Source organism: Yarrowia lipolytica, chromosome 1A (genome assembly GCF_001761485.1).
Source record: "Yarrowia lipolytica chromosome 1A, complete sequence".
Taxonomy (NCBI): domain Eukaryota; kingdom Fungi; phylum Ascomycota; class Dipodascomycetes; order Dipodascales; genus Yarrowia; species Yarrowia lipolytica.
In genome coordinates, this window is record NC_090770.1 from 811,818 (window position 1) to 836,290 (window position 24,473).

General features: G+C 48.1%; 6 protein-coding genes across 6 annotated transcripts; 3 read left to right on the top strand and 3 right to left on the bottom strand.

Moving 5' to 3' along the window:
- Positions 1-787: 787 nt before the first annotated feature.
- Positions 788-2,482, top strand: YALI1_A08126g (uncharacterized protein; the record flags this gene model as incomplete). Its single annotated transcript, XM_068281691.1, has 1 exon — positions 788-2,482. The coding sequence occupies one exon, from the start codon at positions 788-790 to the stop codon at positions 2,480-2,482; it is 1,695 nt and encodes a 564-aa protein (XP_068137792.1).
- A 70-nt stretch (positions 2,483-2,552) lies between these two features.
- Positions 2,553-5,771, bottom strand: YALI1_A08175g (uncharacterized protein; the record flags this gene model as incomplete). Its single annotated transcript, XM_499875.3, has 1 exon — positions 2,553-5,771. The coding sequence occupies one exon, from the start codon at positions 5,769-5,771 to the stop codon at positions 2,553-2,555; it is 3,219 nt and encodes a 1,072-aa protein (XP_499875.3).
- Positions 5,772-7,768: 1,997 nt separating this feature from the next.
- YALI1_A08197g (uncharacterized protein) lies at positions 7,769-8,282 on the bottom strand (the record flags this gene model as incomplete). The annotated part of the gene is made up of 2 exons (XM_068281692.1): positions 7,769-7,982; positions 8,029-8,282. The coding sequence occupies 2 exons, from the start codon at positions 8,280-8,282 to the stop codon at positions 7,769-7,771; spliced, it is 468 nt and encodes a 155-aa protein (XP_068137793.1).
- Positions 8,283-8,788: 506 nt separating this feature from the next.
- Positions 8,789-9,781, top strand: YALI1_A08206g (uncharacterized protein; the record flags this gene model as incomplete). Its single annotated transcript, XM_499876.3, has 1 exon — positions 8,789-9,781. The coding sequence occupies one exon, from the start codon at positions 8,789-8,791 to the stop codon at positions 9,779-9,781; it is 993 nt and encodes a 330-aa protein (XP_499876.1).
- Positions 9,782-18,064: 8,283 nt separating this feature from the next.
- YALI1_A08299g (uncharacterized protein) lies at positions 18,065-21,979 on the bottom strand (the record flags this gene model as incomplete). Its single annotated transcript, XM_068281693.1, has 6 exons — positions 18,065-18,093; positions 18,318-18,383; positions 19,013-19,334; positions 19,391-19,437; positions 21,262-21,482; positions 21,972-21,979. 6 exons carry the CDS (start codon positions 21,977-21,979, stop codon positions 18,065-18,067), a joined length of 693 nt encoding a protein of 230 aa, XP_068137794.1.
- Positions 21,980-22,328: 349 nt separating this feature from the next.
- Positions 22,329-24,473, top strand: YALI1_A08341t (uncharacterized protein; the record flags this gene model as incomplete). Its single annotated transcript, XM_068281694.1, has 1 exon — positions 22,329-24,473. The coding sequence occupies one exon, from the start codon at positions 22,329-22,331 to the stop codon at positions 24,471-24,473; it is 2,145 nt and encodes a 714-aa protein (XP_068137795.1).

Sequence of the window (24,473 nt, forward strand, 5' to 3'; positions counted from 1 at the left end):
TAACTGATCAGACATTGATCATACGTGCATCAGAACTACCCTCTGTTAACTGAATAGCACAAGATAACGTCATATCGAGGGAATGAGTTTTCTGTGATTGAAACCAGTGTTGTCGGTCTATACATCTTGAAAACCTTCCAATAGGTGAGGGCTACAAGTATGTACATACTGTCTCTGAACCCTCAGTTTGAACCGTGAGTACGCTCTTTAAACGCCCAGGTGGAACGAAAGAAGGGAAGAGTTAGGTCCTTTGGGATCCCGGCTCATATTCTTGCTCCTAATGGCTGTCAGGTGAGCAATTCCGAACTTTCCATGTCCATATCGCAGCCCTATGGTGTTTTCAGCCTCAACATTGCGTCGTGCCGACAGAACGACTACTGTCATCTCCATATGAGGAACATGACAGAAGAGAATGAAGAAGAAAGAGAATGTAGCCCCATTCCAGTGTCGTCTCTTTTCAGAGCGGAAAAGTCCACTTCCAAGGAATAGTTCTCAATCACATATCGGTATGTACAGTACGTTCCGGTACGGTACAATCATGCTTGAGGCTGTCAACAACAGAAATCAACAGCAAGGATACTCGAAGTTATCCCACTTCTCGCAAGTTCCACGAGATCGCTTCAGAATCATGTGATTCTACACATCCAAGTCCTCTGTCGATATTGGGGCTGTTCTCCGAATGGGTCCACTGCACTATGACACTGGAACGACCGCCCAATCAAAGAAAACTCATTCGGAGCCATCTCATTGTCGATAGACTGCAAAACCCACTGCTGAAGACGACAAGATGAAGACTTTTCAAGTCAAAGTCGATGGTCGCTTCCTCTCACCTTGTCTTGTCAGCCTCAATCACTTTGCTTCCGAGTCTTCTACTTCATCAGTCACAACTGAAAGAGCCCCTCTTGTTGAAGGAAATATAAAGGGCCCGTTTCTGAACAGTCCTCGAACTCCAACAACATCAACCACGCCCCTTTTACCCTTTCAACCATCAGACATTGCCAACGCACACTCCACCAGTGAACACATGCACCATATCTTTCCCGCAGAGCTCACAGAACCCATCTACCAGCAACTAGACCTATCGTCTCTCTGTGCCCTGTCACAGTCCTGCCGCTTCTACCGAGACGACATTCCAGAGACTCTCTATGAGGAAAAGCTGCAGGAGGCGTGTCCCTGGTTTGAACCCCAGTTCTCTCATCGCTCCTCCTGGAGAGAGTGTGCGGTGGAGTACACTCGGCGTATGAGACACGGGGCCAAGTTCGCTCCAACTCTGGTAAAGGGGTCCCATAGCGACTACCAGGAACCACCAACATTGGCCGTAGATGAGCACCAATTTTTCCAGGAAAAGTACTATTATCAAACCTGGCGCCGAAATCTTGAAACCACCCGCTACAGGAGCAAATTTGGAATCGAGATCGACCTCGCTCCCATCTTTGAACAAGTTGGAACCTCTGGTGTCTCCAAATTCTTGTTCGACTCGCGCCCACACGTGCTCATTGCTGTCTGCCTCCGTCCAGACCAGGACCCGGAACTAGACCTGGCCCTGGTCATTGTCAAATACAAGGATTCCGACCCCATCTTGTGGAAGTTCCACAACGCACCACGCTGCTCAACCTATGTCCTGGGTCCCCATGTTTTCCTCAACTTTACAACCATAGCTGACGACGACGAAAACGACTATCAATTTCAGTCAGAAGAATACATGCAGAGGAACATCTTCTACTTGGACAGAAAAACGAGAGAGTTTGTGTCTCTCGAGCACCTCCATATCATTCTAAAGAGCGAATCAGCATGCAGAGTGATTTGCTTCGACGGGCTGTTCCACGAAATGTACCTTGGCAACTACCGCGTCACCCAAGTCACCCTGGAGAAAGATAAGCGACCGGTAGTGTGCGAAACCAACTCTTCTGTTCTCAACCCACGTGCTCTTCTAGGAAGACACCACTCTTTTTATCATCTTGTTGAGCGGGATAATCACAATGTCTTGAACTACAAGTATGCTGCCATGCAATTCAAGAAAAAAAGATCCCCATTCTTGGTCGATCTTAGTACTGGAAATTGTGTCAAGGGTACGTTTGTTGTTGATTGTGAAACAGGAGAAGAAAGCCGTTTAATGCATCTACAAACTGTCTCTGCTAGTGGCCCGGTCTTTTACAGATTCCTGCCTCGTCTACCTGGATATCGCCGGAAAGGTGCTTCAGATCACCAGTCGCCGTCTCAGGGACTTGGATCGCAGCGACGGGATCTGGTTGGTCCTAACCCTCTGTGTCGGTTTAATGAAAGACATGCCGAGACCCTGTACCGAGCTTTGATGACTTTCGATGATCCATACCTGGAAGGGCAAATGATTGCAACGTCAAAAGCGATACTGGGATTGGGGCAAGAATTGGACATCTGGCTAGCAAGTCGCAATCCCCCTTACATTCCACGTACAACAAGTAGACCTCTTTGGCATCGTGCAATGACACCTTTTCATAGTTGAATACATTACAAAAGTGCAATTGTACAGTAAAGTGTACACATGCCATAAATATATTGTCTATCAATCCAAACTACCAATCTTGAACGTCAAACTTGCTCAGTTCGGCCACACTGCTCTGGATATCCTTCTGCACTCGTCGTCGCATGAAGAAAATGGGACAGTCTCTGGAAGTACAGAGAATGTCCTGGTGAAGCGAACCCTGACATCGCTGACACTCGGTCCACAGCTTTCCAAACTTGACCTCCAACTCACTCAATTGACCCAATGCCTGCTGGTACAAAGCTCCGGCCTTGTCAACACAGTTCTCACAGACAGCACCCTTGGCCCATTTGCCTCGAAGAGGCGTTCGACAACCCTTGCACATTTCCGTCTTGACGGCAAACTTCATCAGTCCACCGGTTGAAGGAGCAGCAACAGTGATGGTACGTGTATGCGCACCAGTCATGAGCTGAGCAGACTTACGCTCGCCGAGAATGGGGTCGAAAATACGCTGGAGAGGCTTCTGCAGCTGGTTCTCAAGGTAGTACTTTGTGTCGATGGGAATGTTGTTTTCCAGCACGTACGATGGGTCTTCAGACTTCTCGTAGTTCTTGCCTCCAACAGCACCCTTGATGATAACGTAGGCAACTCGGTCACCCAGCGCAGGGGCAGAGCCTGCGTCTCGCTTTCGCATACGCTCAGCCAGCTCCACATGGGCCTGCTTAGCAGCGTAGTCCTGCCGAGAGAGCTGTTTAGTGATGACCAACTGCGACAAATCCACCTTGTTCTGCAACAGATTGGCAACCATGGTCTTGACGTAAGCCTGGGCACCCTCCACGTCTCGATCCATGAGAATCTTTCGCAAAACAGTCTCAATCACGTTCTGCACCAGACGACAGTTGTCTCGACGAACTGTCTCGATACCTTTGGTGTCCATCTTGTCAAACTTCTCGGGGTTGGTCCAGTACAGACCAGCATATCGCTTCTTGTTAATCAAAAGATAGGGGAAATAGACCTTTTCGAATTCCAGCTTGATGGGCTTGAGGAACATCTCGGACACGTATTCGGCGGCTTCCAGACCCATATCCATAGCAGTCTTGAGATCTGGCACTCCAAACTTGACCATAACAGAATCAGTATCACCATAAATGACCTTGGCGTTCTCGGGGTAACCGTTGGCCTTGGTGTACTTGTTCTCCACCTGCTCCTTGGTGAACTGGATCATATCTCGACCGTACGCAGTGACGGAAGAAGAGATGGCAAGACAGGGAAGCTTACCAACCGTGGCACCGGTAAATCCGTAGACAGAATTGGCTGAGATCTTCAGAGCCAGCTGACGACCGTCCAGCACGGCCTTCTTGAAGGGGTCGGTCTCCTTCTTCAAGTCGGCCTTGGCCTTCTTACGGGCACTCAGAAGCTCTTCTAGAACAATGGGAAGAATACCCTTTCGGGTCTTCTGGTTGACAAACAGGTCTCCGTTGGGGGTTCGGTGGTAGTCTTCGTCAAGCTTGAGGTCCAGACGCTCAACGGTAGCCTTATCCAGTAGAGTGGTGTAACAGAGGTTATGGGCCATCATAATGGAAGGGTATAGAGACGAGAAGTCGAGAGTGGCAATGGGGATATCGTAGTATCCTCGCTCAGGCTCAATAACCGTGGCTCCCTCATACTGTTCTTCGGAAGAGCCGTCCTGTTTCAAGTTGGGAATGACCATTCCGACTTCCAGGGCCTTTCGGAACAGCTGCGAAATAACCTTGATCTGCTGACCTCGAGAAAGAAGGAAGGAGAACGGGACTCCAGTGACACGAGCCATCTCCGTGTAGTTAATAAGACACATGAGCTTGTCCATGAGTCGCTGAGGCAGATAGGCATCCTTCAAACAGTAGACCGCCAGACGTCGACGGGTGTCTGCGTTTCCATTTTGCAAATCTGTAATGATAGAGTGGTGCACATCTTCCTTCTGCTCCTTTAGAAAGTGAGCAGACACAGCGTTCAGAGTGTACGTTCGCAGCTTGTACTCTCGCTGAATAAACTGCAGAAGATCCAGCTGCGTTCGTCCATCAATGTTGAGCACCTTGGACTCTCGTGTTCCGTACGCCTTGGAAGAGAAGGTGGAGTCTCGAAGGACATTTTGAATATGCGTCAACCGGCCAAAGTAGGGGAAGTCTGTGAGTTTCAAAGTCTTTGCGCGGTCGATGAGATAGGGAAAATCGAAGTTGGTTGTGTTGTAACCGATAATCACGTCTGGATCCACCTCGTTGACAAACTGCTTCCATCGCATCAGCATATCTCCTTCGCTCTCGTGCTCCAGCACCTGGGCTCCTGCAATTGGGGAACACGTGTTGAGAGTGAAAACGTTTCGTACAAACGGACGAGTGTCTCCCTGTCGAGACACGACGTTTGCAATCTGGATAATGGGGTCGATTTTGGGGTCTGGGAATACACCCTTTCTGCCGGCACACTCGATATCAAACGAGAGCACTCGCAGGGGGGCAATGTCACTCCATTCGCCGTCGGCAGGATGCGCGATGAGATCTTTGTAGGAGATGTTGATTTCTCGCTGACATCGAGACACGAGCGACTGGGTTTCAATGGTGTATTTGCCCTTGGGCAGCGTGACCCAACTCATACCACTAATGTGACAGTCGATCATACATCTCAACACGTAGGGAATGTTGTCGAAGGAGGTGCATCCGTTGGCAAACAGCATTCCGACTTGGGCGTGTGACGAGGGGAAGTTGAGGTTTCCGTTCTCAAAAGCAGATCGTAGCTTAGGGATTAGTTTTGGGTTGGTGGCGAAGATCTTAAAGAACTTGGCCTTGGCTCCTCCGTTGTATCCCCAGAAAGATTCTCTTTCACAGACCTCCAGGCGTTCCAGGGCGTCGGGAACGGTGTTTGCAATGGCAGATTTGAGAGTGCTGAGGTTTTCGGCCTTGAACCCAACGGGGACAGGAGCGTAAAAGTAGTGGCAAAAGCCGCGGATGTTGCACAGAATTGTATGTCCCTCCTTTGTGACTCCAAACAGACGCACCACGGCGTGTCCGTTCACCGACGCCTCTTCCGCGTCGATCTGCTGGAAGGAAATGTCGGTTGTCTGAGGATCGAATTCCTTCCATTCAGGCCGGGGCCACACCTGGTCGTCCGACACGACAGCTCCCTTTTCGGCGTCTGAGGCCTGGGTCAGCAGAATCAGCTCCTCTTCAAAGTCGGTGGGATTGGGCTCTTTCGTGACCGATTTGATTTTCTTGGTCTCCATGGCGGCCACGTCGTCGCCCGTTCGCTTGACGTTCATGTCCACTTCCATTGACGGCATTGTGATTGTGTGTGTATGCTGCGGTGTGGTGGTGAAGAAGGGAAGCGCGTGTCTGATAATTAGATTTACGCGTGCCCTGTGGGTGGCGGGGACAGGTCTCCGTACAACGACGAGTTTTGATGGCAGGAAAATTCCAAAAGCAGGAAAATGACGAGAAAACTGTCTTGTGGGAGCGGGAATTTTCCGATCCGAAATACAACCAATATTCGCGGTCCAGACCGCTGTCTCTGTAAATTGTAATAAGAGACCGTATTAGGCAATCTGTATAGAGACGCGTGGGGGAGGGTGGGAACAAGACAATCGGTCCAGTTTTGGCGCCATTGAGAAAAGGAAAGCTGGAATATGAAGAATGACGTGAATATAGAAGTTTGCACTTTTCAGATTTACAATACTACCAATATTGCGGACTCTAGAGACGACTCTCGGTGCAGGAGCTCGTGGGGAGGTGCAGCACGCTGTGTACCGCTGATTCAGGACACCATGCTCATAACCTGTCGTCTGGGGCGTCCCAAGAGCAAGGAATAGACACAAAAAGGATATCCAACTAATCCCCATAATTTGCTTTGTTGTTGTTTTTGTTTCCTGCGCTTTTCCTGTTTTTTTGTCATTCTACACCACTTCATCGCAAGACTGGTTAGCGTTCGAGGCGCGTTCGTTGCTCAGCAATTGTCTACATAAAAAGGAAGGCGTTGATTGGCTGAAAAAAAGTGAATTTTCGAAATATAGACGCCTAGACGACCGTTATACGGGATTTCACCAAGGAAAAACACATTCGAAACATGATTTACGGCTCACCGCACCATTACCAGCGGTCCACCCCAAGATGGAAGCACGCGTTTACAGTTGAAATTTTTTTTACGCGCTGCATATTAATTAAAAAAATTCTGTACCTGTAAGCGGGTGGGAGTGGAGTGCCCAGGTGTGAGCAATAGATGAGAAATAGAGCTGGGTTTGAGTTGGATTTGCAGTGTTTAAAAACGTCTCTTTTTCGAGCGGGTACATAGTATGTAGTATATATTACAGCGATTGCAGCGTGGTTGGAGAGAAGATGGCAAAGAAACACGACTCAAAGGGCAACTGGATGGTACGCGAATGGTACGTACCGGATGCAGTTTGTACAGCAGCTACGGTACTCGTGCTTGTGCTTGGACTGGACTTTGGACCGACTCGATGTAGCTGCCGTAACGCGTATCACTGTTGTGCTGGTGCTTGCAGGCGGATCCGACGACGTACATCTTCCAAACGCACACATCTCCGCCGGAATTTTCAACAAGTTTGATACTATCGTGGAGCTCTCGTTCGGGCAGACATTCTGGGAGCAGCAAAACTCCATTTGGTTCAAATTTGACGGAATTATAGCCATTCTCGCCCCACCAACGCATCTCCAGAAATCACACTCCACCACCAATCGAAAACCCAATTGAGTCACGTGAGCATACCTATTGCGCGGTACGTCCAAGTGGTTTCTCCGTTTCTGATCTCGATTGTTTTCAGTCTAAGCAGTTGCAACGGACGGTGTCGGACAGTGTCGGAGGTCTTCTCGGTGCGATAACGATAAGGAGGTCGGCTTGGCGTACGGTTGTTTGCTTGGCGCACGTGACGTGTGAAAATTGTTGATTGTTGTCTCCATCTTTGTGAGTCTTGTAGATCTACAGCAGAGTCGCAGGAAGAAAGTGCGGTACGGTACAGCTACAAGCAGGCACAACCACGGGTATATTGTACATACACTACATTCGGGCACAAGTGCGTTCAGTATACTCGACATGTCGTGCACGGCGGTGTTTCACTATTGTATCAGTGAAATCGTGAAACATCTAAAACGACGAATATTGACGCTGAAGACACAGAAAAAGGCTCAAAATGACCGCACAAACGAGACTGACCGATCAACAACATTTTCAACCACACTTGTCTTCCGAAACTGGCCGTCAAACAGCCCGTTTACGGCCCGTATTTCACTCTCCAAATAAGCTCCTAGAGTTTGTAATAACCTCACACTATTTACCCTCATCACTTAGCTGCATTGAGTATATAGGGCAAAAGCAGGAGTCCGATGGCATAGAAGCCATCAGTGGTAGCGATTGATGAGTAATCGAAAACGGGGAGTCAGGGGTGGTTTCTAGAGTCACGTGCCGACCCACGTGACCACCCCCACTAACCACGCCCACGTGACCGCCCACGTGACCGCCCACCAACAGTCTGACCCTGCCTCTGCCTGGGGTTGATTGAATTTCGGAGCTAAGATTTCGGCTTCAACTGGATTGTGGCGAAATGCTGTTGCTTGTCTCTTGTTTCAATTAGGCGGTCCGGTGACATTGGTTGTGTCGTTGCACAGACTGACGGTTCGGGATATAAATAGGGCACGTTCCGCCGCCTTATTTTCTTTTCTCTCTCTGTCGCACCGGTCGTATCCACGTTGCTGCCAGGCACGGAATGACTCCTTGACTGGCCTGGCCGGGCTGCTCTTGCGCATCTTATCCCGGATATAAACCTTGCCGATCCAAACGGCATAACCTAAGTGCTTCCCTGTCGTTTATATCGTACCAGCACGGCTGTTTGGGCGGCGGGTGAGACGAAGAGGGAGTGGATGGCGGTGTATTTGGAGCTCGAGACGATGCTGGCGGCGTGGGGTTCCAGAAATGCCGTCTTTCCAGGGAATTCGCGACATGTTTGGATAGTCCGAGATTTCGGATTTCGGCCATCTTTGAGTTGCGTTCGCCAGTGTCCGAACGGGTGCAACTCGGTGAGTATTTGGGGTAAACGGGCGGCGAAAACCCCATCGAGTAGCCCCACTGATCCGGTCCGTCTCAGAAGTCCAACTGTCCAAATCGGCCCACTGCAACACGAAAGAAACGGCGCATCTTCCAGTCTTTATCTTTTCCGACACGTTAAGCATTAGGCTACAAGTAGGTGCATATATAAAGGTGCGTTTAAATACAAAAGTAAAAAGTCGGAGCTGCCTTTTTATAAGAGGTGTCTTCCGTCTACCGAGCTCAAAACACCCCCGATACACCACCATGGCCGCCCATTTCGATCCCCCGGAGTACCCCTGCAAAAAGTCGACCTTGCCGCCCCGTCCCAAGCTCACCGGCGAGCAGGAGGGCAAGTACAAACAGGTGCTCCAGTTTTTGCAGGAGAAGACGGAGTTTCCAACCTCGGAAAAGGGCGCGGAGAAAAACAGCGGGCCCATGGAGCCGCTGACAGACGAGGAAAAGGCGTGGCTGTCGGAGGAGTGCATTTTGCGGTACCTCCGGGCCACAAAGTGGAACGTTGCGGACGCGCAGAAGAGACTGCTATCTACGCTCGGCTGGAGACGTGAATTTGGAGTGGAGCGAACCCGATCCAACACAATTACCGCAGACCGAGTTGCTGTAGAGAACGAGAGCGGAAAGGAGTTGATTTTCGGCTTTGACAACGACTCGCGGCCGTGCTTGGCCCTCAGAAACGGCCGCCAGAACACCGAGGCGTCGCACAGACAGGTGGAACACATGTTTTTCATGCTGGAACGAGCAATCGACTACATGCCTCCCGGACAGGAGCAGCTGGCTCTGCTGATCGACTTCAAGGCCCACACCAAGCTCGGCAAGAAGGTGCCCTCCATGACCACCGGACGACAGGTGCTTCACATTCTGCAGACACACTACCCCGAGCGTCTAGGCAAGGCTCTGCTGACCAACCTGCCCTGGATCGCCTGGACCTTTATGAAGATCATCCACCCCTTCATTGATCCCACCACTCGAGAGAAGCTGGTTTTCACCAAGCCCTTCCCCGACTACGTGCCCAAGGAGCAGCTGGAGAAGGAGTACGGAGGAGACGTGGACTTTGAGTACCAGCATGCCAAGTACTGGCCCAAGATGAATGAGATTGCCGACAAGAAGCACGCCGCTTTCATGGCGCAATACCACAAGCTTGGAGGAGGCATCGGACTCAGTGAGGAGAAGATGCGACAGCCTCTGGATGCTGACGACCAGGCCACTTTGGTGGGAGGAATGAAGAAGCTGTCCGTTTAAGGAGCCAAGCTCGGACACGAACCTCTAACACCCGATGGGAGCTCTGTGCTTGAACGAGTAGAACGCATCTTCACTTGAAAGGGAGCTTTATGAAGCTACAAATGGAGCTTTGCCGCCTTTCTGACTTAGAGACCCATCCACAACTCTGGAACATGTATCCATGTGCCAGACTAGAATGTAATTAGACTAATGATAATGACTGCTTATGGTGAATCTGTAGGTTGGTAGGAGTGAGAGTGTGACGGCAGTACAATATGGTATCAGTATGTAAAAAGTACGAGTATGGTATAAGAAAGTACGGTGCAAATACGTACGAGAACGGTGTAAATAGGCACAAAAACGATATAAATACGTACAAGCACCCGTACTTTTAGACATTGATACTACCGAGGCTTAGATACTTGCTCTCTGCCCTAATCCGCCATTTTAATATGCTCAGCGTTACAACGGTTGAGTCTGAACCAGAGTTCTCTACAACCACTGTATATACCACCAGCTGGGTGTTTCACGGAGAAAGGCTGTCGACAAATCTACTAGAAACTGCTTCTCTTTTCTCAAACCCCTCTCCGTTTTCTCCTATCCATATCTACAGGCAGGTTCTTCCAGATCACTCACTCACTCATTGATTATTCATCCGCATCACTCGGGCCTTATTACTCACCCGTTATGCAAATCAACTTTATCGGACTATCGGCAGCAATAGACAAAGACCCGAACAAGGACAACCAGTGCATTAGTGGCACCCGCGTTACATGAGCGGTTTTTCGGACATCTGAAACGATGCAGATTTCACTGGCCAAAATGGGTCACGTGACCAACGTAGCGAAAAACAAAATTTAAATCATCACAATCGAAAAAAAAATTAACGTCGCGCCGGGTCGTGTGACATCTCGGTAGTCTGTGGAACTTTAACTAAAATACTGATACTATGGTGTAGATTACTAAGCGGCGGTAAGTCACGGGACCTGGGTTGGCATCGCCAGTAGGGCGCAGTTCCATAACCTCCAGACCTCTTCATCGCCGATACTATCTTGTGGTTGACGTTGGCGTCCTCCTAAATCCTAGCCACCTTCTCCTCGACCTTTCTATATCGGCTTTTCAGATATTTGAGAACTGTCGAGTCGTTTTCTACTGTTTTCTCACATATGGTGTCTTTCTATGTCACTTTCGAGAGGATAAATCGGTACCAAAATGAATCTCCGAGTCTGGATATTCTATCAGTACTATCGGGGGCTCTTTATTGTTGTTTCTTGGTCGCATGGAAGTATTTTGATTTGATTCTACAAGTATCGTACTTGGTCTACAAACAAGCCAAACCACATTGGACTGCTATCCGGGTTGTCAGAGCGTATGACCATCGTATTTGCGGTTTCGTATCCGGCCTTTATACCGGATAAATGTGCTGTAAAGTGGAAGTCTGTTGAACGGTCAGCATCGAGTGGTAATAGGTCGTGACGTTCGTGGGTTGTGGCATGCCAGAGATGTCAATGTCGAGCGGTGAGAAGGGCTAAGAGACGAATTGAACTCGGACTGGAATAGTCGAGTTCCAGTTAACCCATTGACTGGTTTTATGAATGGAGTTCACTACCGTCGAGCATCTAAACAGATATACAAGTACTGTACGGGCTAGACAGCATCCCTAATGTCTTAGACACGATAAACTAGCTGATAACTCACTTACTAATAAACAAAACAGGTACTTCTATTATACCTACTGTACTACAGATTTACCAACCACTTCACCAATCGTTAGCACTGTCATCATGGCTAAACTCGTTACCTCGTAACGACCAAATAATCGAAACATTCACGGTAATCAACAATCACCGTCTCAAACAGGGGTACAGTACCTGGTACCTTGGAAATAGTCGTACAATATAGAGATTATTGAATTATATTGCACAAACGAATTTGTGGTTTATAAAAGTATTTGTTCCAATATCTATACTATGTAAAAAGGCAAGATATTACCTAATCTAATTTTCGATTGTTGATATTGAAAAAGTATATATATATATAACCCTGCCACTAAACTTTAATTAGTAATATTCGTGTTAACATACATTAATTTCAAAGATTGTTCTTTCAAAGCAAAAGTCATAATCAAATGAAATATGCAGAAAAATATATATATATATATATATTATAATATATTTTTGATGTTTGCATTTTCTAACAACACATATACATCAAATAATGTATTTTTATTGAATGAGTAGCAATTTACTTAAAGTAACAGCGGATTGACAGGAGTACACTGTGACCATATGTACTCGTACCTACGAAACAGCAGTACTGCTGGGCTGGGACCACCACCCATACCAACTCTGCTATTGCTCTTTCCACCTCTATGGGCGTCCGCAATGCCACCTCGTTCCCGTCTCCTCTGCGTTGTAAATACGTTGGTGTTCACTTTTACCCATGTACAGTACATACTGTGTTTTGATTTCGTTCATATTTAACATATCAACTGCGAGCCTGGTGTTGACACCTTTCGCCACATCTTCACTCCTCATACTTCTCACTAAGAAAAGGTTCAGATTCCTCCTCCTCAGATTGGTCTGGGGCCTCAAGCCTCGCCTGGTACTCCTTCTTCTTCTGCCACTTGAGGTAATCCCGGTTTCTGTGCCTAATGTAGGCAACAAAGGCGACAAAATAGGACCCCCCGAGGAAAAAAAATATGGCGACAGTTAACCAAAAGGCCACCCAGTCGAAGCCGTTTGAGTAGTCTCTCTTGTGGATGGAGTTGACGATTCTGTCTGTGACATTGGTACACATCCAATATACTGCAGCATTCAACGGAACAGATATCCACAACGAAAGTGTTTTCACAACGAGGGGACCTCTTCATCAGCCTTCAGAACCCCCCCTCAAGATCGATGCCGAAGCTATGAGGTGGTTGTTTTGTCTGTCGTTTGTCGTCTTGGCACATATGAGAGGCTTGTGCATCACACTTGGGACCCAGCCTGTATATAAGGCAGTTTGATAGTGCCGGGCACAAACTTCAGAGACTAACTTACTTCATGAGTTCAGTACACAGTACCTGTAGTTGATTGGCTGTTCTGGATGATTGTAGGATCTTTGAGTGACTGAAATTCGAATAATCTCCTGGGTTTTAGATGTACACACTGGACTTGTAGACACGAATGTTAGGTGAACCACCATCTATGTACTGTAGTACAGTTGCTGTCTGGATTCTCCTTTGTACGTAAAAGTACCGGTACTGCATTTACTGTACAGACCTTATGGCGGCCGCACTACTTGTAGGGCTGCACATGTCGGACGATCAATGTTATCCCTGCCAGTGCTCATATCATGAAGAGGTTGAGAGTAACATTGGGAGATGGTACGACCTACAAGACATAAAAGCTCTACAAAAACATTTTCAGCTCTCAGATATCACCTGTTTTCTTCAGTATAATCACCTCAGAACTAGAAAATCCGCCGTATCATGTAAAGTGGAGAAGGTGGGCTAGTGTAACCTTATGAGTCATTTTGGACACAACCCCTGTACATTACTGTACCAATACGTACTTGCGCCCAGATGTACAGTCGTCGTCTTTGTTTGTGACATGTTTTATTGCATTTCTATTGGTTTCTTTAGTATCTACTGCTGACACTTTTCCCGAGAATAGTTTTTCAAAATAAAACATACATCTTATCTTGCGCCAAGATGCCTGCCAAGACTGGTGTATGCATGATAAGCAGATTAGCCGAGGCACCGTGCTAAAGTAAAGGAACAACAACAAACTGCATATCAAACAATAAATACTGACTAAAGCATCTCCATCCATTCCATTTGAACCCTCAGATCATCCTCCAGACTTTTGGTGATATGGATATTGGCACCCGTAGACACTCTTGTCTCGCCATTCAATCTCCTTGAACTCCTGAAACAACCGGGAAATGACATATTTAACCTCAGTCAGAGCATACTGCTTGCCGAGACATATTTGTGGACCGCCATTGAACGGCAAATATTCTCCTCCTTTGGACATACAGGTTCTCCCCACAGTTCAGGATCAGGTCCCCAAATATTCTGGTTGTTTGCATGAAGAGCACTGACTACGTGACGATCTGGTTCTTGGCCTGAAATATGGATTCGTCATGGTTTTCACCACCTCCAGTAGGCGGCATTGTGTCCTTGTTCGCCTGCCTCATGTTGATGGGAACAGGAGGGCAGAGACAATGTAGTGGCTCGTTCAAGGCTTGGTTAACAAAATGATTAGAACAGGTATGGACGGTGTTGACACCCGAGTGAAACTTGTGTTGGTAAAGAACGTCTCTCCAGATCCAATAGAACTACTGAAGCCTTGGATCGTATAGCCGAGAACTCGAGTGGCCGTGGTGAGAGCAGCTGGGTTGGCCTTTCGAATATCTTCAGACGGAGACCACAAGAACAGACAAGTCCCCTGGAGAAACACACGACTAGAGGCTGTTCTCCATTCGAATGTTGGGGTGGTGATCACAAGATTGGAGAAGGTTGCACAACCTTCGAGGGGATCTACTGACTCTCCGTACTGAAAATTAGTGGCAGTGTCCATGTGGGCATGAAGAACAGCTTCTGAATATCGGCTTTCCTTTGAGAGCCACTTCTCCGCATGAAAAATTGCCTTCAATTGTTGCAGAAATGTGTCAAGGGGACGATAAGTTGGCAGACTTTTTCCTTTGGATAACTGAGGTCGCAGTAGAGAGCTCTCTAGTTTTCCCAGCCTTGGCCGGTCCAGAGTGAAAAATTCTATCCCCCATGGGGTGAAGAGTAAAAGCATGTCGGGTCTTTCCCAGATCGTAATCGGAGAATTGCTTGACTAGGAAGGTCTTGATGTTTTCGGACTCGGGCGTGTATATGACCAGTTCTCCTCCTGGCGAGACGATGAGGGGTGTAGTTTGGTGTAATATTCAACAGCTTTGGGACTGTAGAAGCGATCACCGAACCCCTGCGTGAATTAACTACCATCCAAACAGACAAACAGACCCCGTAGATTGTTGGGGCATCTGGCCAGCTTGACTCCTTGCTAATTAATCTGCTTTGTAGCTGTTCATAGTTGGAGTTGTGCACTGCACCGCATCTCCAGCTGGATGAGAAAAAGATGGCAGATTTCCATATTGTCAATAGTGATTCAATTGTCCCTCAAATATTACTCTTGTGCTTGTACTCGTATCTCTTTCCCTCATCTCTCTCGTAGCCAGAGCGTATGTATGAGGGACAACAGTGCAACCACTCGTAGTTGATCAATAATGATACAAAAAAAAATAGGGAGATTATAAAAAGAGAGATACAAATACAACCTGCAGATATGTCGCCATTAAAGCATTTTTCTGGACTATTCTGCTGACTATCCTCACGAATAAACATGTTTCAGGCCCTGGTCTCAAGTTCAGCTTTTGTTTCGTGCCGTCCATCTCTTAGGAAAGGATATCCGACTAACCTGAACCCACACTTCATGCACAACTAGCGGAAACATGGCCACAGCAATAGGAGTTGTAAGTGAAAGGAACAAAAAGAGGGTCGTATAATTCAATATCATTACTCAATACAATAATGTCACCGCTGGGACGGCTACTGTCACAATTCGTTACCGGCGTAACGGTATACTTCATCAGTGTCTTTGTCCAGAAGCTGTCGGCCAAGACGGGTTCCACGATGGGATATAGGGGAGATGTATTCCAAGGGGGGGACATTGTTGAAACTGTCAAAGAATTGCCCCGAGTTGTTGACTGAATACTCTGAGTAAGGGCGTCTCAGATCATGTTCAATCACGTCGTAGAGGCATGATAGACGTGACCTTCCAGGGACCAGAGTACCAAATGAGCGAGAGTAGCGCATTATACAGGCAGGGTCGTCGATGCAGTTCCAACTTTGGTGCTCAACGACAGCTGAAACACGATCAAATGCATGATGAAGGAACCAGAACTCCTCCTGAGAGAACATATCAAGAGTGTTACCCCAGCGTGCACTGGTTGCCTGAGGTCCCCAGGTGTATTCCCGGTGAAACAGCTCTAGAGACGAGATTCGATGTTCAAATAGCCTGTTATAAGGCATTGCTCGAAAACGACGCGCTTGGGCTAGAGTGTTACGGTGACTTCCCACCCGTCCGGAAGATTCGAGTAGGTCAGTTCCTCGGACTATCATGTGAATGGGGGGTAGACAATCTGTACGTCTCTCGGAAGGAGAGTCGAGAGTTGGTTCAGGATATTGTTCTTCTCTATTGTGCGATTCGGTAGGTTTGTTATCATCCATGTGGCCTTGGGTAGTAGATCCAATCATCGTAGTGGTGGAGATTTCATCTCCAGAGTCTCTGACGGGTTCGACGATGGATTCTGCCAGTATAGGTTTCTGGGGAGATAAGGGCTCCTTAAATCTGACAATAGTGGTGAGCTCAGTCGTTGAACCTTGTGTTTCAGGTGTACTGGTAGCGGTTACACCAGTGACATGTGCCTCCTTAGCTGTTGAATCAAGCAACGTAGGTTCAACCGTTGGTGAGTGGTGGAAAGAGCTAGCACTGGAAGATGTCCCGGGGGCAGACAGTGACTGGTCAGGAGTGTCCTTGGTTATATGCGTGGCAACATCAAAGAGCAAAGAACTAGGCAGGGGGACAGCTTCAGGTACATACTCGGAGTGTGAGTCGTACTCGTCACTTGACGAAGAGTGGAGGTCGATGGTGTCACGTACAGACAATACTTCTCGTGCCGACTCTTTCTTTAATACCAAGTCCTTGCCACGGATCTTCCAGTAGCCCATCTCTTGATACTCGGGAGACTCGGGTTCTGTGGATCGGGGATTGGAAAAGATGCCTCTGCTCCACCCTGGGCTGCTTGGGATGTATTGCGAACACAATAAGGGAGAGTTCCCCGAGTTTGAGTAATTCTGTCGACGGAGCTATCGGATGGTGCTTCTTCAGAGAGTGAATGTGAATCATCGTCGGTGGAATAAGAGCTTGAATCGCTGGAAGTGGTTCCGGTGTCCGACCAGCTGGCTGATTTGCCGTAGTCCCGTCTCATTCTGAAGTACTGTGGCTAGGAGTGTTGTGTAAGAAGTTGATGGGTTGTTCTAATCATTTGAATGGACCCTTTTAAAGCCTCAAAAAATCTTTCATCACATGGGTACAGTACTTTGGATAGACTCGGGTATGATTGCAGTATCGTGTGGTAGCTATTGGACCAACGTCAGAACTGGGAGTTACAGCTTGAAAGGGCCGTGTCTCTAATTAAAAAAAAAAAACGCGAATTCGAGGCTGTCTCCACTCTGAAGCAGATTATATACCATCCAATAACTCCTGCCAACACAAACTCCCGAGGAAAGTAGGTCAACCGGAAAAGTGGGGGTCATTAAAGAAGGTTCAAGAAAATGGCAGGAACAAAGACCACGATAAGTTAAATTGAAATTTTCATTGTGCGGCTGTAAATTTAATTAGAGATATACGAGATGGGGAGATGAGACGTAGATGGGGCGTAGGTCACTGATCCAGACCTTTTTTTCGGTTGATACTAAGTCAGCAAATGATAGTGTTCATTATTAATCAGGACACTCGTGAAGTGTTTGTGGAATATTCTGGGTCTCGTGATCCGATCAAACATTGCCATTCAGAGTCGGACATCTTGCAAGTCTTTGGGTAATTTGACATTATGTTTGGGTGCTAGGCTTTCAGGTGTAATCGGATGGCGGAGCTGACGCTTTCAATGATGGAGTATCCACTAACGGTCTCTCTTTCGTCTTATTACGAGTCGTTTAGTGATCTGTGTTTGAGTTGTTTGAACAGTGCAGTGCGAATGATCTAAGGAGCCGTCGTCCAAACAAGCCCAAGTTTGTGATACTGTACCTCCAATAATTTGGAATTCTCAATCTTCTATCACCTAGGATCCCCAAACATCTGAAAAGACTCTCGTTTTATATGAGTGTTCGCCAATTTCGCCAATGGAAACGACTCATACCCCAGTTCTTTCGATACAATCAGCCCACAACTTGTCTCGTCCAGTTCTACAGCGTCCATTCCCCCCAATGAAAAGAACCCACTCAGTTTCTTTTTAATCAACTCTTCGGACTGAATCACGTGAATCAGTGCTGAAATGATAGATGCCGTTGAGAACCTGCCATTCGCTCATCTTACAAACCAGCAGAGGTTGTTGTTGTTCTAGCCAGAGGTTGTTGTTCTCACCAGAGGATGGTGTTCTAACCAGAAGATGTTGTTTTCACCAGAAGATGTTCTCACCGCCAAAGGATGTTGTTCTCACCGCCAGAGGTAGTTGTTTCCTCTTATCCACATCGACCCCAGAACTCCCCCATCAGAGACCCTTCAGCTTCTCGTGAGTTCCTCTGTTAGCTCCATATCGATGCCATATCTTCAACCAAGATTAAGACCGAGAGCTGTCCCCTAACAGAATCGTCATATGTCCGCGGTCTTTAATCACCCCCACATGCTGAATTGTCCCTACTGTACATGTACTCTCCTGAAACCATCCCAAAGAATTTCAATGGGAAGAGCCCTGTACAATCTTCAAGGTCCAAATTGCTGGTCTGTCCAACAGATTCTCTGACCCTCGCGGTGGTCCATGACCTTTCTCGAGCAGACAAACGTGTTCGAGTAGCCAATGGGATGCTGGTCTGAATCAGTCGATGCATTTAAAAACTGATGAACGGGCACGTTGCCATTCAATGAGATGTTGTGCATTCTCATATACCTACTCGGTGTTCTCGGTAAATGTCACCCGAACGACGGTGATTCATCATCAGACATGGATCAAGCTATCGCAATCAGACCTTTCACCATCAAGGACGCTATCGATTACTGAAAATGGAGCAGTTCAAACACTCTCTGTGTAAGCTGACATTAAGTAACCAATTGCCGATGAGACGTTTGCTTTCTGTTTGGAATGACTGACAAGCTAACTAGAATTACTGTACATACTCCATCCATAATGTTCTGCTTCAAGATATTCCGTTGTTGCGACTCCAAAATCAGCGCCAGCAGCTGGAACACGTAGGACGAGAACTCGATCAAGTCCTGCTCCAGAATTGTCAGAAAGGAGAGAGACACGATATCCTGAACAGCTCAAAGCCAACCACGGGAACGGTGTATTTGAGAAGCACACCAATTAACTCAAAGGTGAAATGATTGAATCCAGGGTTGAAGGGGTTTATGCAATTCCTCTTCAGGATGCCAATGATCCGCTGCTGCAGTTACGTTGGTAGCCTTATCGGTTTTATCTACAAGCTGAATTGGCATGATGCACTTTGAGATTCTCGTTCTCGGAGATCGAACAGCTTAGGAAGCAGCTGCTGGGCAACCTCGGCAATCTCAGTCTTCAAACACGTCTTGGCCAACAGTTGTTCAACAGTAATAGCAGATGATTTACCAGCACAGAGAACACTTAGATCAGGTGGTCTCGAGACAGCTGGTTTTGGAAGGTGTAGCATTGGCGGAGTCGTTCGTGGGATCAGCCGAGACTCGGAGGACAGAATGTCGACAATGAGGTTGCTGGAAGCCACACCAGAAGAGGTGACAGCGCCCTTGGCATCGATAGTCGAATATAGAGGGATGACAATGTCCTTAGCCTTCGTGTTACAGACATGATTTTGTACAGGTTGAGGAACTTCCCACGTACATACACCAGAGCAACCTTTGTGACAGAAGACTTATCGTTGGGCTCTCGCAGTTCTGGGTGCCGGCTCGTCGCCAAGTGTTGGAGTCGGGTCTCTCGAGGCCTCATCGAGTGTACTCCAAAGAATCGTCGTCAAACAACTCCCCGTTGGGTTTCAGCATTTCCCATTGTCGGCTCCTGTCGATCTGTGATACGCAACAGGATTGGCGCAAACATTTTTCCCAGAGACGGTCTTTTCAGACACTTCGGACATTGATGAAGTCAGCCGTTTGCTCAATTCAACTGCGAGATCGTTTGCTCAAATCACCCCACAGTTATCCATGCCGAGAGTTTCGCCAATGTGTGCTATGGTGGAAGGCTGAGTGGCTTTCTAAGCCCCCTAGACGTCATCACCAGGTGTCTGGTCTGTGCATGTACAACTGTTTCCTTCATTCGACTGCTTTCTCGTGCTCTGCTCCACGGCGCCGTTCTATACCTCCTTCAAAAGGGCAACCTCCTCTCCGCTAGCGTTATTACTTGCTCTGAAGCTAGCTTGTAGTGAGACCCTCATAAACATCAATGGCAAGTTTTTTGTTCGCACTTATTGTACAATACAATACTGTACAGTGTGTGTAGTGTTCCATCCCCTTTGACGGTATAGTTTCAACAAGCATCGTTCCTGGTCTTACTGCTGTATGTGCCATTCTAACCAATTCTGACGACTGGTGTTCATTCAGGAGTTTCACCCGTGTTACAACATCCGAGAGAGGGAACGCATGGACAAATCGGAACTTGTCGTATTTCCTCCATAAATGCATGACAGTCTTGGTTTGACTCAACAAACAGCTGCAACAAACAGCTGCTTCCTGGTCAAGTCTTTACCCCGTCTCTTCGCTCAACAGTGCATCTCTGAAGTGGCCGACTTCAGATGCTGGAAAATTCCACTGGACTTTGTGATGGGGAGACAGATCCGACGAGTCGCAATGTGAGGAGAATAGATACCATTAAAGGTTCCATAAAATGCAATTCCAATAATATAATCACCTGTGATGATGACAATATCTTGAGAATAAACCGCGTAAAAATAAGTTTCGTCTAAATGTTCTCCTCTTTGTCTCAGAACAAAGAGCTCATCTCGGAAGCATATAAATTGCCTTAGGCTGCATTATTCATGGGTGCTCGAGCGATACCAGCAACAACTTCAATAATACATAGATAACAACCAATTTATTCCTTGATTTGGGCTAAACAATATATAATATTATTAAAAAATTAGATTTTAGATTTTTTTTGTTTATAATCTACCGTTGAGAAGGTGGCCAAAGCGATTCGAGGACCCTGGAGTATCCTCGCTCGCAACTGCAGAAAAGAGGCCCACCACCGTACCATGACTCCAACGGGATGACAGACCAGGTCCAAGATTGCAATTGAATTCGGGTTCAAGATGGGTAATCTGGTGTTGCTCTTGCCCACCCGGGATTTCCAGTCGGGCAGCCCACACCTTGGGCCCGCGTTCAATGTTGGAGCTCCGCTTTTTCCTAAACAGAAGGCAGGAAGGGGAGTTGAAAGAGCGGGGTTGGTTTGGTTGGGACGAATCACCGGAGATGTAGGGGAGAGGTGGTCAAATGGGGGATTGGCGACCCGGGGGAACCCTTTGACCTTGGACAAGGGGTTGAGATGGGTGGTGGGCTCGGGCTGAGGAAGGAGTAGGGAATATGGGGCTGTGTTGATTTTTGCGGACCAAGGAGCAGTATCAGTTTTTTTCATTTAATAAATGATTTTATGAACTTTTTTTTGTAGAGCTATGAGGGATTGTGTCCATCTGTCTATCAAACTCAAAAACATCTTTCCCATGCTTGGTATTGCTTCCCCATGATGATACCCTTGGTGATAGTCCCGACTTTTCGTAGCGGGTACTTGAATTTTGAGTTCGGCGGAGCTCTTTCGCCGGTCGTAGTCGTAGCCGTAGTCGCTGGTGGTGATGTCGTACTCCCCCTCCCATCTTCTAGGCTTATGTCCGCAATCGCAGTCCTCGTCGTGCGTCTCCTTGCCTGGGGTGAGCTCCAGTTCAACATCGCCATCAATGTTGGTGAAGTCCGATGCCTTCTCAAAGAGTGTGTGTCTACGTTGTATACTCGTTGGAGGTGGAGGAAGTAGTCCTTCTTGTCTTCCTCATGGGGGTTCGCAAAGCTCAAACTTGGAGAGCCTCAAGTTACGTCATGTACCCAAGTCTCTCCGAGGAGAAAAGGAGTAGAAACTAGCAGTCTTCTTTTTCTTGTAGTCCTAAACTACTCCTTTGTCCAGGCAGCTCCGACGCTCTTTCCCTTGTCCCTGCCAACGGTTCTCTCACCAGTAGATCACTTTTGAGGCGTCAACCACTGGCCGGTACAAGGGAAACCTCAAGGAGATTTTCGGACAAGTCGATTTCCGACCAAATCTGTGTTTTCGGGTCGGCGGAAACGTCAACCGGCGCTCCCCTTTTCCAACTCGTCTCTCTGTTTGGGGACGCCGAAAAGGCTCTGACCTTACCTCAACCCTGTAAAGCAGTTGGTAGCCCTTTTTGGGACTCTAAAAACAAGTAGTGTATGCCAGTTAGGAGGATTCAACCCACGTACCCATAGGAAAAGTAACAAACCGGTCCATTTCACTGGTTCTTGTCTCATTGGGATATATATTATAGGATTTTTATATTTTATTTTTTTGTTTTTAATTCATCGTCAGTTTTCTGTCAGCACCACGATATGTATAGACAACGGTAGGAAATGTGTGTGTGCTTGTAGGAGATGTGTGTAGAAGATGTGTGTGGCCATTGAAAATAACCCCAGATCGGATAGCAGCCACCTTGGACGGTTATTTTACTCCAGTTTCTCAAGCCTCCTTCAATATACTTAGACAACTGTATGTTACTGTACTTATAGCTAACAAAACAGAGCCTATTAATCGAGCGCGACCAGAAAAAACGTTCACCATGGAAACAGCGCAAGCCCAAGCTTCGGCGGGTAACTCCTTGGGCGCTCCGAACCCCCCACCTCCTGATTTATCGCGAGGTGATGGAGCCACCTCAACCGAAACCCCCAACCAAACCGACATTGAAAAAATCCAAAAAAACGACAAAAACGATGAAAACAACAAAAAAAACGACAAAAACGACAAAAACGACAAAAAAAACGACAACAATATCACCCTCAACGCCTGGAAGAGCAAGGCCGAAGTCAAGGCTCTCCTGACATCGAACCCCTCCACACTCAAATTCAACCTCAACAAGGAGCGAATTTCGGAGCCCCTTGCGGCGCCGAATGGTAGGCATACCTCCGGCCGTTTCAACGTGTCCTATGTAGCCAGCAAGGAAAACTTCTTCCGAAGAGCTCTTGACCGCTCCGCCACCCCTGATTGGAATCTTCCTATCTCCATGTTCCTCGAGCACCTCGATAACGCCGCTGAAGTCGACGAGAAGGACACCATCAGTGTCCTCGAGGGCGTCATCGAAAAGTTCGACGAGATCAAGGGTCAGGTTGGTCTGGCGGAGTTTGACCTGTCCAGGCACAACCTAGACATCGTCCCCCACCTGATCGACCAGATTAACTTAGAACAGGACCCTGAAGACTGCTACCAAGTGGGAAATGGTTGGCACTACCTGACGTCGGACGCCCTCACTGACCCCCACGAACAACGAATGGCTGTCATTCTGGAGACAGTTAGTCTCATTGTTGAGGCCAATACTCAAGATTATCGCATCATGAGGAAGGGCTCGGCTAACCCTGCTGGACGAAGAGTACTTTACTACTTCAACCTACCCTCGTACATGAAGATGGAGCGTCAGACGGAGGATGCTTTCAAGATCCACCTCAACGCTATTCTCAACCAGTTCGACGTAGACATTGATCAGGCCATTCCAGGTTCCTCCCTCTTGAGTGGCACCCTTCTGATGACCTCTGCCAACCATCAGAACATCTCGGGTCCTGTGATCGCAGTTCGTGCTCTCCTAGGCTCCACCCTGCCCCAGACCATCCCCGACTTCTTCGTCAACCTGGATCCCACCAAGGCTAGGCTTACCGGCTCAAAGTTGATCAAGATGCACTTCGCCAACGGCGATAACATCTGTGTTAAGTGCAAGAGCACTAAGCACATCCGGGAGGCCTGCCCCGAGAAAGACATGGTCACTCCCAAGATCTTCCGCACCCGCGCTCACCAGGGTACCCTCCCACAGAGAGGTAAAGCCCTTGCTTCCATCCATGCCCCATCCACCGTGGAGCCCCCGGTCCAAACTCGCAAGTTCCACCACACGCCTGCTACTCACCAGTGGGAGACCGTCGGCACTAAGTCCCCTAGACATAGACGGACTCGAGACACGTCCCCCCAACCCACCGGTCAGAAGCCCCTCCGATCTTACTACAACTTTGAAGTCTTGAGCGACAAAACCGGAGAGGACACACCCGAAGAGACCGAGCAAACTAACCAGCTGCCCTCTACGAACCAGCAGCATGGAACTCAGAATCTACCCATCAACATCCCCGCCTCCGAGGAAGACACAGTTCCCGACGACCAGGAAACGGAACAGGCTGACGTATCCATGAACGGCTTTGACACCCAGCCTGACGCACTTGCTCACCCTGAAGTAGCCCCTGATGTCACCCAGTTTCTTCCCCCCGCTACCCCGCTTAACACCGAGGCCACCAACAACGGCCTTCCCCACGACCACACCAGTCCCAACACGACCAACCAAACACAACCCCCCCCCGGAAGTATCCACGAGGGCCGACCCCGAGGAGGGCACACCACCTCCAGTTTCTCTGGCGAGCCCTCTCACACCACGCTCGGCAAGAAGCACATTGCGGTCTTCCAGACCGCCTCGAGCGAGGTTCCGGTGCAAATCCTGAACCCGGACAGGTCGGAGAACAGACTCTGCTGGCTGCCTTCTCAGGAGGTAGCAAAGTTCATTGACGGGAGGTGCCCGACATTCCTGTCTACATGCCACTTCAAAGTTTTCCACGACGGTGCGACACTCAGCTCGGTAGACGAGATTGTAGAACCCCCGAACAGTCCCCCGAACCCCCCTAGGGTGACCACTCTCCATGAGGTGGACACAATGCTCCGACCGGGGCAGAACCAGTAA